We start from the raw sequence: 17,089 nt of genomic DNA, 5'->3' as shown, positions 1-17,089 counted from the left end.
AGAAGTCTTATCGTGTCTGTCACAGATTCCAGCCTCCTCTTCCTCCACCCCCATAGCGGCCTGGTGAACAGTGCTGGAGGGTACTTCCTCACACTCAATCCTTCCCTGCGCCTTTAGGGAGCCGCCTCTATCTAACATCCTTTAGCCTGGCTGCGAGTGGTAGGCAGGTGTGTTTGAATGTAGAGAGATATCTTGAATATGGTGACGTACGTTTGGACCAAATTGACACCACAGATGGAGCCTCTACATTGACAGCTCTCTGTCCCTCCCTCCCCTCCCCTCCCCTCATCCCTCCCTCCCTCCCCTCATCCCTCCATCCCCTGTCTCTCTCATCCTCTTCTCTCAGTCAGTTACTGTATATCGATGCACAATCAATCGCTTCCTTCCTGATGAGGCCATCCTAAACATCATAACCCCCCCACACATACAAACACCCCTCCCCCCCCACACACACACACAGGCCCCCTACACACACACACACACACACACGTACACACACACACACACAGGCCCTGAAACGCCATTGGCTAAATGAGATCAACCCGGCACAGCGAGTAAGCCTCGTTCTGAAGGATGGCTTGAAACAATTCCATTCTAATTCTCCGCTCTGAGAGCATTGATTCTTTCAGGCCAATATCATCATAGCTCACTTCGGCGAGCCCGGCTCTGTCGAGATGAAATGGGACAGGCATAAAGGTAGATGGTAAGCTACACCCCAGGTCCTCACATGGCCAGCTCTACATCCGCTAATTGAGCACAGAGATGAGCAAAATACCACCTGTCTCTCTCTCTGTCTCTCTCTCTGTCTCTCTCTCTCTCTCTCTCTCTCTCTCTCTCTCTCTCTCTCTCTCTCTCTCTCTCTCTCTCTCTCTCACTCTCTCTCTCTCTCTCTCTCTCTCTCTGTCTCTCTCTCTCTCTCTCTCTCTCTCTGTCTCTCTCTGTCTCTCTCTCTCTCTCTCTCTCTCTCTCTCTCTCTCTCTCTCTCTCTCTCTCTCTCTCTCTCTCTCTGTCTCTCTCTCTCTCTCTCTCTCACTCTCTCTCTCTCTCTCTCTCTCTCTCTCTCTGTCTCTCTCTCTCTCTCTCTCTCTCTCTCTCTCTCTCTCTCTGTCTCTCTCTCTCTCTCTCTCTCTCTCTCTCTCTCTCTCTCTCTCTCTCTCTCTGTCTCTCTCTCTCTCTCACTCTCTCTCTCTCTCTCTCTCTCTCTCTCTCTGTCTCTCTCTCTCTCTCTCTCTCTCTCTCTCTCTCTCTCTCTCTCTCTCTGTCTCTCTCTCTCTCTCTGTCTCTCTCTCTCTCTCTCTCTCTCTCTCTCTCTCTCTCTCTCTCTCTCTCTCTCTGTCTCTCTCTCTCTCTCACTCTCTCTCTCTCTCTCTCTCTCTCTCTGTCTCTCTCTCTGTCTCTCTCTCTCTCTCTCTCTCTCTCTCTCTGTCTCTCTCTCTTTATCTCCGTCTCCCTCCCCTCTCTCTCTGGTCCTGGTTCACTAATAGACACAGTATTGCTCGCTGATCTCAGATCTTTCCGTAACAGCCATCCATTGGAAAGCGACCAAGACTCCTTTCTGCTGTGGAAGAAGGCTCATTCTTTACCCACTGGTGTGCCGGTGAAGGTGTGTGCTTCCTGTTTCGTGATCTAGTATGGGAATGAGTCATTAGCTGTGTCCTGGAACTTTCTACATGTCTTTCTGTACGTACAATACAGCCGTGTTACAGCACTGCGATACAGCTCTGCTGTCAACAGCTGTCGCCGTCCAGATGTCTCTGTGTGTGTTCATAGGAGCCTGTTTACTTTACCTTGGCCTATCAGAGGGAAGGTGGACACACAGACACACACACACACACACACACACACACACACACACACACACACACACACACAGAGAGTAAGACAGTCTGGCCTTCTTTCACTTCAGTGTAAAAACATCTGTTTGGCACATCTGTCACTGCACAATCTGGGATATAGCACTTGCTCATACACACACACACACACACACACACACACACACACACACATACACACACAGGGAAGCTTTCTACAGATCCTAGGAGTAACGTCTTGATGTTATCAGACAGCAGACAAATGCACCTGACTGATCGACTCATCTTCCTTTCAGCTACAGTAATAATGTTAATGAATCACCCAGTCAGCCAGTCAGCCAGCCAGTCAGCCAGCCAGCCCGCCAGTCATTCAGCCAGCTAGCCAGTCAGCCAACATTTTCGGATGGCTGATATTTTGGGTTTCTGTCTGTAGCAGAGTGATGCCACAGTGCTGAGTCTGGGGGTAGAGAGATGAGCAAGCACTGGCAGAGGAAAGCCATCTGTCCATTAGAGCTTCTAGCTGACTGCTTCTAGCAGAAGACTGGCTAGATGTTTCGTAGTCTGAGCTACCTCACTGCCATTAAACCTTCGTTTGTTGGCAGCATGGTTGTCTCTGTCTCAGTTTTTGGAACATAAACAGCATGTCTAGTAGCTGTCTTCGCATTTTTGGTAGCCCTTCCCTCACCCCCTTTCCCCCTATCCCCTCCAGCATTTTTAGAGAGGGCCAACCATTTGAGAGAGAGAACACCATTAAGAGCTCGACAGGATGCTAATGAAGCTAATGAGCAGCTTGCTGACTCAGCTTTACAAGGGGTTGCTCTCTCCCTTTGATGGGGTTAGAGTGGACCGGCCCAACAAAGAGAGCGTCAGCCCCAGGCCTCCCCGGCCCATGTGGGTCATACCACTAGCCACGGGGGGCGACTGAGGGGAGGGGGCGGGGGTACATATGGTCCTTCCGATGGATTTTTACAGTTGAATTTATCACAGTCCCTGTGGAGGAAGATTCAAATCAATACCCGCTCTCTCTCTCTCTTCCTTTCTCTCTTTCCTCTGTCCCCTCTCTCTCTCTCTCTCTCTCTCTCTCTCTCTCTCTCTCTCTCTCTCTCTCTGTCTCTCTCTATCTCTCTCTCTTTCTCTCTCTCTCTCTCTCTCTCTCTCTCTCTCTCTCTCTCTTCCTGTCTCCCCACTCTGCCTTTCTTCCCCCCTCTCTCTCTTTCTCTGGGCTGAGGGCCGGTGTCCTTGAGCCGGTCCCCTCCAGGAGGGTGGTGTGCTGGGGTGTCAGGTGACGGCTCTCTGGTAATGGATACTGGGGGGGCATACGGAGCCATGCCGCTAGGCTAGGCTAACAGAGCTGACACTGCAGCATCTCCACACACCAGGAACCAAGTCCCAGTCTGGATGCCCCCACACCCGTGTTTCTTGTGCGTGTATGTGTGTATTGAGTGTGTTTCTTTTGTGTGTGTTCGTGTGTGTGTGTGTGTGTGGGGGGGGGGCTTTGAGTGTGTTCCTTGTGTGCTGTATGTGCAGTGTTGGACTTCTCACACACAGCCAGCTGAACCATGAGTGAAGATGTTCCAGATATGCCAACATGGATGCAAATGACAAACGTAGTCGGTACAGCCAAGCGGCAGCTTGTCATCCAATGGGAAGCAGCGTATCTGCGGTGCAGTGGAACACTCCGGATGAGACTGTCACGGTCTGTGACATCTGGTGACTGCTCTTCAGTTATCAGCTGGGCCTCTTCAAGCATGAATACACACACACACACACACCACACACACATGTACACCACACATACACCCCACATACATCATACATCACACAGACTCATATACCACACACACAGAATGCTAAACAGAAGGTCTGTGTGTCTCTCTTGTCTGTCAGCTGCAGTGTTCTGTGGGTGCTTTTGGGTTTCACATCGTCAGAGTGAAACCTTGATGAACGGCAGGGGCTCCTTGATCTCCCGTGAGCCAATCCGCTGTGAGCCCATCCACTGTGAGCCAATCTCCTGTGACCCAATCCGCTGTGAGCCAATCTCCTATGAGCCAATCCGCTGTTTGGCCTTTGAGGCTATACCGTTATGTTCTCGGTTGAGGCTTGACCGTAACCGTAACGGCCAGTAGAACCGGGATGGGGATTGGGGGGGGGGGGGGGGAGTGGGAGGGGGGGGGGAGTGTAGATCAGCAGGGTCGACAAGGCCACAACACTCATCTAAAGTACAGGACAGGGGTGTTAATCCTCGTTTAATGGACCCTGGAAAAAGGTGGTGTGTGCTGGGTGTGTGTTTCTGTCTGTGTGTGTTGGGGAGGGGGGATGGCTGCTTGTGGTGTGTGTGTGGTGTGTATGTGTCTGTGAGGGAGTCAGAGAGGGGTTAAACTTCCAGGCCAAGGACTAGTCTCCAGAGAGACACTCCTCTCATCCCACAGCAGGGAACAGGAAACCGGAACAGGAAATGGGCCACTCTGAAGTCAGAGACAGACTGACCGACTGGAACGTTGTCACTCACTGATTGTGTGTGTGTGTTTGGTATATATATATATATATATATATCTTCATGTGGTAGAGACAATGCCTGACTGAATGTACTCTCTAAAATGTGGACTGACTTATTGAGAACAACTTCAACGTGTGGACATGTTTGCCCTTGCCAGACATTTGTGCATCAGGTTCTGTGAGTGAGTGAGTGTGTGTGTGAGAGAGAAAGAGAGAGTGAGAGAGTGAGAGAGTGAGAGAGTGAGAGAGTGAGAGAGTGAGAGAGTGAGAGAGTGAGAGAGTGAGGGAGTGAGAGAGTGAGAGAGTGAGATAGCGAGAGAGTGAGAGAGTGAGAGAGTGAGAGAGAGAGATAGTGTGTGGATGAGAGAGAGTGTGTGGATGAGAGAGTGTGGACGAGAGAGAGTGTGAGAGAGCGAGAGTGTGTGTGTGAGAAAGTGTGTGTGAGTGTGTGTGTGTATACAGCACACAGGTGCTCATGTTTCCCATCGTGCTGCTGTCAGTATGACTAATGTCCCCCCCTCTCCTCTGTGTTTCCATCTCGTTATGTTAGGACCCTAGTCTTCTGCAGCTGTGTGTGTGTGTGTGTGTGTGTCCTGCCCATGTGTTTGAAAGTGTCGAAAGATGTTGTGTACTTCGGGAGAATGTGTTTCCGTGTGCTTGTCTTGTTACGTGAAACTGTGTATGTGATTGATTGTGAGAGGGTTAGTGGGAGCTTTTGTGGACTGTTTCAAATTGTGTGTGTGTGTGTGTGTGGGGGTGGGGGTGGGGAGGGGCAAGAGGTGTGTGTTACCATATATATGTGTGTGTGAGAGAGAGAGAGACAGAGGGGGGGGGGGGGCAGGGCAGCAGGGCAGTGTTTGAATGCAGGAAGTAAACAGTGGAAGAAACTGTTGGAACTTCCTCTTCCGTGCCCCCTCGTGACCCAGGCTGCTGGGTGTCCAACTAAGGGGCCTATCTGGAGCTTACTGATGTTTCCTGTGGAGGGGCTGGGGCCCTGGGGGCTGTGTGTGCAACATATGGTGGAGAAAGAGAGAGTTGCGGTCCTTATTTGCTCGCAAGACTTCCTCCCTTGGAACTTAAACATTGTTCTTCTGCACACCACACTATCGCATGCAAACTGAACTTCACGAGAGGGATTGAAGTGGTGGTTTCTAGGGTTTCCTATTGTCCAAACGCAAAACGTTTTGTCATTTCTGCTCATGCACATTTGTGTTCCCCGGGAACCACTCGGAGATAAGAATTGGAGCTATCTGGTCCTTTTGCCTTTTGCCCTTGTGCCTATCTCTAGGGCGTTGGCGACACCGCACGCGCTGGTGTGGGTTAGTGAGCTGTAGCTCTGCAGTGATGGAGGTTGTGTGGCTGGGCTGGTCATGGCCGGGTTTTTGACACAGCAGCCTGAGAGACAGCCAACTTCAGGAGATGTGAAAGCCTGTGAAGCAGCCACACTGTGGTGAGGATCACACACCACCTGCAATTCTCTGCAGAACTTAGCCTCCTGCTCTGACCCACTTACCCATGACAACCTGCACCGGCAACGCTTTAGGCTTTATTGACCTTTGAACATTGAGAGAGATTTTTTTCTGCACATGAACATTTCTTTTTTAAGGTATCTTGTCAGTTGGGATGGGGTTTGAATACGCAGCAATGTTCATCTATTAATCTGTGGTTCGTGTTTGCCTGACGGTTTTTCTCTCTTTCTCTCTCTCTCTTTAGCTCTCTCTCTCTCTTTTTCTCACTCTATCTGTTTCGCTCTTGCTCGCTGTCTCTGCTTCACTGCTTCATACAGTATTTCCCCACAAATTCAACTCCATTTTGCCCTCCCCTGGGCAACCACGGGCTTCATTTTACACGAGAGATAAGGGATTTCATTTTCAACAAGTTCAACCCTTCCGAACATCTTTAAAACTTTCCAGTAAATCTTTAATGAGGGCCCGGAAGCGCTCGTCTTGAAATAGTCTCTGAAAAACACCAGAAACAAATGGAATTGATCTGGGATGTTTCGATCAAGTTGCAGAGCTTGCTTTCAAGTTAAGGCTTCCAGAGAAACCTGAAATCCCCTCACGCGTCTGCGTCTTTACCACGCAGCATGCGGAACATTCTCCGTGAATCCTTTAACCAGATGGATTTGTGCTGGAGGCGGGCCTTCCCTGTCTTGATTTTGATCCGCTCGAGTGGGTGGCCCTTCTGTCAGTCAAGGTGTGTGGGATGCTAAAAGCTCATCTCCAGCGATCACACTCTCACAGGGACTAGTTCCACATTAAAGGTTTAGCAACGAGTGCGTTAGTTGTAAGTGTCCCACGCAGGAGTCTTAGGAAGGTTATTTCTGAAGAACTACCGTCTACCGTGAAGAAACATCTCAATGTTTACCAACTGTCCCCTTACCAACATATAAACAGATAAACGACCCGTGACACCAGAGCTATGTAAATATAGTATTTTAACATGGTATCAGCCTACTCATAAACCAGACGTATTTAACTTGATCACACTGCTTTTCCTTACTCAATATTTCAAGGAATCCCTGTGTGTGGAAGAGAAATTACAGATGAATTTTATTGGTCAGTAGTTGTCCCATGGGTAGACCAATGTGCTTCTTTTGAATACAGCATTTTTTTCTGCTGCATTCTTAGAATGATGAAGTAAGCTCAGCAAAACTAAGTGGATTTTAAACCGGAACAGAGCTCTTAGAAGCTGTCTTGAAATGTAAAGCTGATGTAAGGATTTGTGCAGTTTGGTTTCCAAATCTGGTCATGGTGATAATGCATCACAAACAGTTTTGCAGAATTGGTTTAGTGCTTTCACAATTTGTCCTTCCTCAAAGTAATTTCACAAGATCTTTGATGACATTTGTGTCGCTAAACTGTAGTTTCTCCATGTAGGCTTTGGGAACTACTCTTTGGGAACTTAACCATAGTGATCTCATCTGAAAAATATATTTGTAAGACTAAACATGAAGGCACATAAACTCCCATGTAACTATTTGACTCTACCTACTGTGATTCTTGAGTGAATCTTTGTTAAAATAGTCATAATTCTGTCTGTAAACACACTCACAAAACCTTAACTTCAAGACAGGGTACCCCAAACACTGTGAAGCATGTGTCTGTGTTTGAAACTACAGTTCAGAGTTCAGGTGTTTCTCCTTAAAACAAACTAGAAGGCAAAAAAGAAGGCAAGCTTCTAAAGATATTTCCAATATTTTGTGCAGCATTGATTTACTGTAACAAGCCCACTGTTTCTATCATATTGGCACAGTACAGGGAGATGGAGAAATATAATCACAGAACAATCTGGAGCCGAGGAGTGTGTTGTGCACCCATGGCACTGAATGGTTTTACGGTAATTCTTTTAGCTAGTTGATGCTAACTCACCTACAATAAGCCCTAGTCTTGACATGGGAAGTTTCGTTTGTCATTTAAGAGTATGTTCACATAGTTCAGACATCCCAACCTGCAGAAACTCATTTCCAGGAGGTGGCTCCCTGCTGCTGGCGCTCCTGGTACAGTAGCTAGCTAGCTTATGCTACTCTAGCGAGCTAGCATTTGGTACTGTAGCCCACCAGAAGCTAGCTTCTGCTACTGTCGCGAGCTAGCTGTCTGTTGAAAGCCTCGATTGTATCCTCAAGTGTTAAGTGTTCATTGACGGCAGGTAGAGTGCATCAAACACGTCAGTTTTCCGTCCTGATGAACATGTCAGAGGTATTATTCATCAGGTGGCCAAAAATCCAGAAACACAAGGGCTTGTGGGCCATTGATTCTATAAACAGGAACTTGATGTGTCAGGGCATCAAAAAGACTTTGGGTTGTAACTAAAATAAGCCAACTTAGGGATGACTAAACAAAACAAATACCGGGTCACATGTTTGACTCAGGAGGAGTCACATGTTTTACCATGAACTATGCCATTCCTGTAAATTGATGTCGCACTTATCCTGGAAAGACTGTTTTAGTAGTCAAAACTGTTCCCAGACTTCAACCTGGCTTTGAATTTCACTACAGTGATGTCACCTTGTAGCCCGGTCCAACACACTGGGATCCACTTAACCCACTTAGCCACTTAGCTGTCATCTGATTTCCTCACAATGGCCGCGAAGCTCTCTTGAGATCGGCCGGGCCGAAATGGAAGTGTAGTGAGCCATACCCAACACTACCAGGATCAAAGGGCCAAGGAGAAATGGATGCTCCAGGAATGAACGTATGGATTTTTACCGACCCTCCAGGACACCTTTACAATGTGGTAGGCCCGAACAGCCCTGCGCAGTCTCCGCACCAGTCTGCCTGTCTGCCTCTCAAGTCCAGCAGCAGCACTTTCAAGTGACTCTGAAAGAAGCAGATTTCGGAGGGCTTTGAAACAGAAGAACAATAACTTTATATTTGCGGTCACCCAGAGGCCCCTTGGTCCTTTAGAAAAGAGCGAGACCATATTTCCGAGCGAAAGACTCCTCTGAGAAGGTAGCAGTTCCGTTGGCTCGATTTCATCCTCAGAGTGTAAGATGTGGTTTAGGGTTTCAGCGGGACGGTACAGGAAGTGGGAAGATAGGTCCATCCGTGTGTCAGGGGGGTTAAAACGCTTTCTCAGTGGTCCTGTAGTGGGTGGACAGTGATGGTCGACTGGTGTGTGGAGCCAGTAAGGCTGTGCCTTTGGCACGACTACGACAAACCCCAATGAGAAACACAGTCGTTTATACATCAGGGGAGCACAATGTGGAACTGTCCTCGGTTGCATTGCGATATCTCCCGGCAACCAACTCCAGCAGCCAGATCAGAACGCTGGATCACGGCAGGGGGAATCTTGTCACGGTTGCCAATCATGCCATGAACAATAGCTATAATAGCTCACCATGGTAACGTGGAGTGAAGGATTTGCCAGATGAGGGAACCAATAACGTCCTGGCTCCTCCCACTGCAGCGCTATCATATCAATTATGCATCAAGGTATTGTAGTGTATATATAAAGCCTATTATCTATCGACCATTCAGAATAAGCTCCATAACCAATCAGACCATTTTATGTTTAATCAAATGATATACCTACCAAATGCTGTAACCCATACATACACCCGAAACAGCCCACACATAGAACAGAAACAGCAAACGTGCATCGTCTGTGGTCGACTACTTTCATGGATATCCCCGATATCGTCCTGACTTCCCGGGAATGTCCCCAACCTGTCCACACAGGCCGTCCCTGACCCTGTGTGGCACAGGGTGTGGAGTCGTGTGTTCACTTCTGCCTCTGTAATAGCATTCATGGACACACTATTGTCCTGCTGGTCCCAGTATAGCGAGGGGCTGAATAAAGAGCCTGTTTCTCGTGTTGTGATGTGATACTCAGGCTGTCGTTAGACAATGTGTTTCTGAGGCAGCGTTTGCCCCCCCGAGTGTCCTTTGTGACCGGAGTCCCACGAACACACTTCAGCAAGCTGGAGAGAAGCCACTGGGTGATATTCTGTCTACAAACAGTACTTGTGTGTGTGTGTGTGTGTGTGTGTGTGTGTGTGGTTTAAAACCCGCCATGTGAGGTGGAGATATCCTCAGAAGACTGATTTTGAGATAAAAATAGAGAATGTTGCATGAGGGTGTCGTCTTGGCTGTCATGCTGAATAAGAACTCGGCTGTTGCAACGATACGTGTGCGTGTGCACTGTCCCGGCGTAGCTCGTGGCAATGAGAGTAGATGTGTGTTTCTGGCCTGAGTGTGCGTGCGTGCGTGTGTATGTGTTTCTGGTGAGAGGGTGTGTGTGACCCAGACACAGGTATTGTGTGAGTACTCTTATCTTGTGTGAGAGTGTGTGCCCGTGTTGTATTCGGTGTGCAGGCAGTAGTGTATCTGAGTGTGTGTGTGTCCTAACCCCCCTGTAGGATGCAGTGTGGGTGTGTAGTGAAATGGAGTGATATTCCTTGGCGGTGGAGATGCCCTTGGGTTTGACCTTTAGGCGTGAGACAGAACGGAGTTATTATCTTATCACAGCACAGCCCTGCCGAGTGGGGAGGAGGAGGGGGGGAAACAGAGAAGGGGGAGATGAATGAGAGAAGGAGAGATGAAGGAGATCTTTAGAGGGCTATTTTACGGGGTTCGAGGGAAGAGAAAGAGAAGAAGAACAGGTAGAGAGGAGAGAGAGAGAGAGAGAGAGAGAGAGAGAGAGAGAGAGAGAGAGAGAGAGAGAGAGAGAGAGAGAGAGAGAGAGAGAGAGAGAGAGAGAGAGAGAGAGAGAGAGAGAGAGAGAGAGAGAGAGAGAGAGAGAGAGAGAGAGAGAGAGAGAGAGAGAGAGAGAGAGAGAGAGAGAGAGAGAGAGAGAGAGAAATAGCCTGTGAATCGTGCCGGCGTTCCAAACTCTGTGCATGACCTTCTGAATCTGAACGTTCCCAAACATCACCATCCCTAATGAAGTGCTACCCATGCTAATGGGCTGCGATGCTGATTGGCCAACATCAGTCTGGTTCTTCTTCATTAGTTCTAACTGCTGATGTTTTCAGTGGGGTGTTGATGGGATATGGACTATCTTACTTCCAGGCAAGCATGTGCACACATTTACTCACCCAGTACACACACACACACACATTGGCAAAGAAGGGTTTGGGGTTAATTGCTTTAAGCTTTAGAAGCCCTGTACCATACAGTCCCTAGTGATATGAAGGTACATTGCTAGAATTCAAGAGTTAGCCTTCTAACCTTCGGTGCTGTCGAATTTGAAATGGCGTGCACTGGAAAGACGAAAAGTCCCTCTTCAACGGAACTTTTCACTCCCAACACAATGGACCTAAGTGATACACGGCAGCTACGCAATAAAGTGAGAAGAAAAGGGCTTGTAAAAAATGAATGGGTGGTTTTTGCACTTGACTCTCACGTCCAAGTGCACACGTGAACCCTTTCACCGGTGCTGAAGAGCTCTGGGGAAGCGTCCACTCTGGAATATCAAACAAGAAACAAACAAATGATTTCACGTTTAACCCACTGTAGCGTCGAAGCCCTCTTGAGAAAACGCCCACCAGGCGTTTTTAAGAAGAATTTAGAATGAAGGGAATCATTCCAGGCTACGCGGGGTCAGATGGCTGAGTGGTTAGGGAGTCGGGCTATTAATCAGAAGATTGTTGGTTTGATTCCCGGCTGTGCCAAATGACGTTGTGTCCTTGGGCAAGGCACTTCACCCTGCTTGCCTCGGAGGAATGTCCCTGTACTTACTGTAAGTCGCTCTGGATAAGAGCGTCTGCTAAATGACTAAATGTAATGAATCATGCTCGAATGTTCAAGAAGTGTGTCGGCTAAAATGACGCACTTTCTCGTTTACTTGTATCCAAAAATAAATTCTAGCCTTTGGATGACACATACATATGCCCCCCCTCCTCACCCACACACACACACATTCTTTAAAAGACCAGTCGTACAAGCAATCGCTTAATCACACTTAATCTCAAGCCTGTTATCTCTGTGGACATCACTCATCCTGCTTTTAATCTGTCTGGACTCAATTGAATTTAGTGAAATTGAATCAGATTATTGGCTGAGCCCTCTTCAAAGAGAGCACTTTCTCCACTGTTCCGGACTGTCCTGTCACACACCTGCACTGACATGATCCAAATGCTGTATGTGTGTGTAAGTATATGTGTGTGTGTGAGAATGTGTGCTATTTTGTCAGTGTCTGTGTGCATATGTGTGAGTACATGTGTGAGTAGGTTAGTGTGTGTGTGTGTGTGTGTGTGTGAACAGCTTTAGGGTCTAACTGTCCTTTCCCTCATGGTAGAAACATCCTGAACTCTCTCTGACCTCGGTCTATGGCAAGCGTCACTGCAGGTACTGTGGTAATGATCCATCCTCCACTCTGTGTGCGGAAAGTGTGTTTAGAACTGGGGAGTTCCGTCGGAACGTTCCGGCTCTTTGTGACTCGCGTGCTCCCTGTGGGCCGCACCATTACCCCCATTAGACTGGACCCTTCCCATCTACAGACCTGCTCACAGACACAGCTCCGCAAAAACGGACTTCGAGGGACTTCAGCTCACACGCCCCCCCCCCCCCTCCGCCCTTCCCACCCATCTGATACCAGGAAGTCCTGGCAGAGGTCCATCGCTGACCTCTGACATCACGTCCTGCGGGTCACTTCCCCCGCCCCGTCTCGCTGTCTGAGCGCAGGGCCAGTTGTAGGAGCGGACGGCCTCCTCACAGAACACACGTTCACAGCGAGGGGGACTCAGACAGGGAGAGCCCCCCTCCAACAGCCCCTACTGGGTGTGCTCCAGGCTAGCCCAGCTCTCCTCTCCTCCCTGCCCGACAGGACAACGGGGCTCTGCTTTCACAGGAACACTAGGGCAGGAGTCTCACGATGAGCACATACACACTCGCGCGTGCGAGCACACGGTTTTATGACGGAGGCATGTGCAACCCACATGCGTGCTTTCGTCTCTCTCTCTTCTGATCGTCCGTCGCTCTCTCTCTCTCTCTCTCTCTCTATCTCTCTCCTTCAGGAGTCCCTCTCCTTCTCCCTGTCTTCCTCTCTCTCCCTGTACTCTCTCTTTCTGTCCCTTCTGAGAACTCTGCCTCCTGGGCTCTCCTCTCTCTCTCTCTCTCTCTCTCTCTCTCTCTCTCTCTGTGTCTCTCTATCCCTCTCTCGCGTGAAGAAGTCTGGCATCACTCGCACAGCACTTAGGCCTCTGGGGTCAGACAGCACTATGGCCACCGCATGTGTCAAAGCCAAAATGAACTACACCTCCCACAGTGCACTTCATCAAACCATTTTCCAGCACTGTAGACGTTCTCCCCCCAGGTGGGAGCATGCAGATGGTGGTGGGTCTACAGATCTGTGGATCAGACACCAGGTTGACACTGTATGGTCTGTGGGATGATTACATGACTGACTTTGACCTTATGGGTCCCTCCGGCTCCCAGTGTGTGTGTATGTGTGTGTGTGTGTCTGTGTGTGTGTTTATGTGTGTGTGTGTGAAATGTAATTTGTTTCTAGAGTGCTTTGCGGGTGATGGCTGGATGAGCTGGTGTGATCACTATTGATCTGTGAAAGGCTCGGGGCCTGTGTGTGCGTGTGTGTGTGAGAGAGAGAGTGTGTGTGTGTGTGTGTGAGAGAGAGTGTGTGTGTGTGTGTGTGAGAGAGAGAGTGTGTGTGTGTGTGAGAGAGAGTGTGTGTGTGTGAGAGAGAGAGTGTGTGTGTGTGTTAGAAAGAGAGTGTGTGTGTGAGAGACAGTGTTTGTGTGAGAGAGAGTGTGTCTGTGTATGTGTGTGTGTGTGTGTGAGAGAGAATGTGTGTGTGCGATAGAAAGAGAGAGTGTGTGTGCGATAGAAAGAGAGAGTGCGTGCGTGTGATAGAAAGAGAGTGTGTCTGCGTCTGTCCTCAAACTTTATTGTCCAATTGACAATCCAGAGAGAGGGGAATTCCGATCACTTCTCAGCCTACACGCCAAGGGCTCATCACTGTTTCGGATGCCTCTGAAACGTTAGGAACAAACCCATGACTAAAACAACATGCCCGTCAGCGTGTTTTCATTCGTTTAGCGCGTGGCTCCCCCTATCTGACTGACAGGTCACTCACGGGGTCAAGGACGATGTTGTGACAGAGCTGCTCAGTGTGAAACTGCATGTCATTTACATGTCAGTCCCTCCTGCCCAGCACAGCTAACAAACTGCAGCAGCAGCTAACATACTGCAGCAGCTCGACTAGGTTAAGGGATCATTTCACCTTCTACTTATGTCAAATGTCTGGAAAACCATCCTTACAGTTGTGATCTGAGAAACACATGACTTTAAACGGAAGATTAATGTACTCGAACACCGTCTGTTTCCATGGAACTGGTGAAGAAATGTAGCCTTAGATGGTGCTGCGCTCTAGTGGTGTAATGATAGAAGTACACTTGTGCTCATATTTATTGCATGGTCTCTCCTTAATGGAAATATACTTTTATGGAAAGTGTTATTTAGATCAAAACAAAGCAAATTGTTTCCCCTTATTTTAAATGAAGTTTAATGTTTTGATCCTTCTTCTTGCAGGTTATGGACACTCTGTCCAAACTGTCTCACACTGCAATTGCACAACAAACTGGATTAAGGTTTGCATTCATATGTTTACCTCATTACTTAGAGACATAAAATGTTGACATTTTCCCAGCCGTGCTCTGCATCTATTAAGTTATGAACTCACAGTGTTGTCATTTTCACTGAAATGAATGCCTGTGTGTGTGTGTGTGCGTATTTTAGGGCCTTTCCCACAGAGGAGAGTGTTGAAGATGAAGACATCTACAACCACCTGGAGGATCTGATAGAGTGTGTACACACTCAGACACACACACACACACACACACACACACACACACACCCTTCCTGACCCCTGACCAACCTAGCCACCACAAGCAGCCCAACCTTAGTTCTCAATCTGACACTGAAACAAAAATAGTGACCACTATGTGTCTTGTGGTTTGACCTTGAACAGTCAGGCTGAGACACACACTCACCTACACACACACACGCTCACACACACACTAACGCACACATACTCAGGTACACAGCCCCACACACACACAGCCACATACACACTTAAGCAGACACACACGCTCCCAAACACACATTTACCCCGGGGTAAACAGTCCCAGTGAGGGCTGCCAGATTCCTCCTCCTCTTCCTCCTCCTCCTCCTCCTCCAGGGCTACTTACTACATCTGCTAAGCTAATTGGCTGAGACGTGGCCTGTCAGAGACGGCCTGTGGCTGTCCTCACACTCTCCACTGTGTGTGTGTGTGTGTTTGTTTGTGTGTGCGTCCGTGTGTGTCTTGTTTGTGTGTTTCTGTCTGTGTGTGTGAGAGAGAGTGTTTGTGTGTGTTTTTGAGACACCCAGAAGCAGAAAGATTCCTCCCCATTGATCCTAACAGGAGCTCGAGGCTGGTTCTGATTGCTGGTCCAGTCTAAAGCTATTTACAGTGTTGTATTAGCTTGTCCTCCTCAGTACTGCTACTGTTTGTTATGAATGGGTTTGGACAGAACAGCTCTGTCAAGCTATTCAAATATATATACTGTGTGTCGTTTTATTGTTTGTAGCTGTGTGTGTGTGTGTGTGCGTGTGTTTGCGTGTTATGCTATGCGAGCGGGTGCACCTGCGTGGACGTGCGTGCGTCTGTGCAGCTGTGTGTGCGTGTGGATCTCTGTGTGTATGCCTATTTAGATGTGTGTGTGTGTGCCTGTGTGTACACGTGAGTGTGTGCCCGGTGATGCTGAGTCGACCTCTGTGTGCGTGTGACAGTGAGAAGGGGGTGGAGGACGAGGAGGACCTGTACGACTGTGTGTACGACGACGAGGATGGCGGAGAGATCTACGAAGACCTGATGAAGGCCGAGCCCGGGCCCCCCCCTGTGAGTCTCTCTCTCTCTGTGCCCTCACCTGCTGCTTCTCTCTCTCTCTCTTTCTCTCTCTCTCTCTCTCTCTCTCTCCCTCTCTCTCTCCCTCTCTCTCTCTTTCTCTCTCTCTCTGTCTCTCTCTCCCTCTCTCTCTCTCTCTCTCTCTCTCTCTCTCTCTCTCTCTCTCTCTCTCTCTCTATCTCTCTCTCTCTCTCGCTCTCCCTCACTCTCTCCCTCTGTCTGTGCCTGTGTGTGTATTCCTGTTTTGCACATCTGGCCATCGTGCCCACTGTTCAACTCTGTGTGTGTGTGTGTGTGTGTGTAGTTGCTCCAGAAGCACGTGGAGACAGACATCAGGAGCTGCTGTCTGGCTGAGATCCGTCAGACTGAAGAGAAGTACTCTGAAACCCTGGAGTCCATAGAGAAGGTCAGAGCCACACCTTCCTCTCCCTGTACAGAGAGCTGGACCTGAGCCAGCTGGCCCCTCAGAGGGGCCGAGATGTTGTTTCCTTCTCGGTTCAGTCTGATGTCGTGACATATGACTTCTACAGTGATTTATTTACGTTACATATTTACATGTATTCACTTAGCAGACGCTTTTATCCAAAGCGACTTCCAAGAGAGAGCTTTACCAAAATGGGCAAAGGTCAATGATCATAAACAATGAGATTGCGGGTAGCCAAAACATGAGCATACATTGTGATCAGCAAATAAGTGCCAATGGGAACAAAACACAAGAGCACGTAGTTCAACCAAATTGCAAATTTAAACGGCATGAACCTCCAAAGTGCAAGACGGTGTGTTATGTGGTGTTTTGATGAGGGGTTGTCTATGGAGGAACTAACACTGTTTAATATCTCCCTCTCTCTCCTCGCATCCCCTCTTTTTCCCTCTCTCTCTCTCTCTCTCTCTCTCTCTCTCTCTTCTCTCTCTCTCTCTCTCTCTCTCTCCCTCTCTCTCCTCGCATCCCCTCTTTTTCCCTCTCTCTCTCTCTCTCTCTCTCTCTCTCTCTCTTCTCTCTCTCTCTCTGACAGCATTTTCTGACCCCACTTAAAACATTCTTATCTCCAGGCGAGGTGGAGAAGGTGTTCATCAACATTCCTGTAAGTCTCAGACACCAGGTTCCCTACTCTAGCGCTGTCACCTTCAAGTGATCCTGATGATAATATGGTGACATGGGGATGATAGTGATGATGAGGGAGGTGACGATGATGATGATCATGATGATGAAGACACTTGTTAGCCAGACGGTCAGTGTGTGTTCTTGCTGTGTTCCAGGACCTGGTGACAATTCACCAGAGTTTGATGGTCGAAGTTCAGGAGTCTGTTCATCAGAAACACGCTCAGAATCTTTATCAGATATTCATCAATTACAAAGAGAGGTGAACGGCCGCTCTCTGTGTGACACACAGACCCACACTCACACTCTCTCTCTGCCTCTCACTGTGCTCTCTCTC

The 17,089-nt window shown here is 48.6% G+C and overlaps 1 protein-coding gene across 1 annotated transcript in view; it reads left to right on the top strand.

Moving 5' to 3' along the window:
* vav3a (vav guanine nucleotide exchange factor 3a) overlaps positions 1-17,089 on the top strand; it is a 53,597-nt gene that overhangs the window by 10,814 nt on the left and 25,694 nt on the right. The window contains exons 3-8 of the mRNA XM_084702870.1: positions 14,297-14,355; positions 14,504-14,569; positions 15,539-15,647; positions 15,958-16,059; positions 16,667-16,735; positions 16,911-17,014. Coding sequence (XP_084558996.1) covers positions 14,297-14,355; positions 14,504-14,569; positions 15,539-15,647; positions 15,958-16,059; positions 16,667-16,735; positions 16,911-17,014 — 509 coding nt within the window. The remainder of the gene's footprint in view (positions 1-14,296; positions 14,356-14,503; positions 14,570-15,538; positions 15,648-15,957; positions 16,060-16,666; positions 16,736-16,910; positions 17,015-17,089) is intronic.

The sequence above is a fragment of the Hypomesus nipponensis genome, chromosome 8 (genome assembly GCF_054491055.1).
Source record: "Hypomesus nipponensis isolate SF chromosome 8, ASM5449105v1, whole genome shotgun sequence".
NCBI classification, from domain to species: Eukaryota; Metazoa; Chordata; class Actinopteri; order Osmeriformes; family Osmeridae; genus Hypomesus; species Hypomesus nipponensis.
This window is presented reverse-complemented; position numbering and strand designations above follow the sequence as displayed.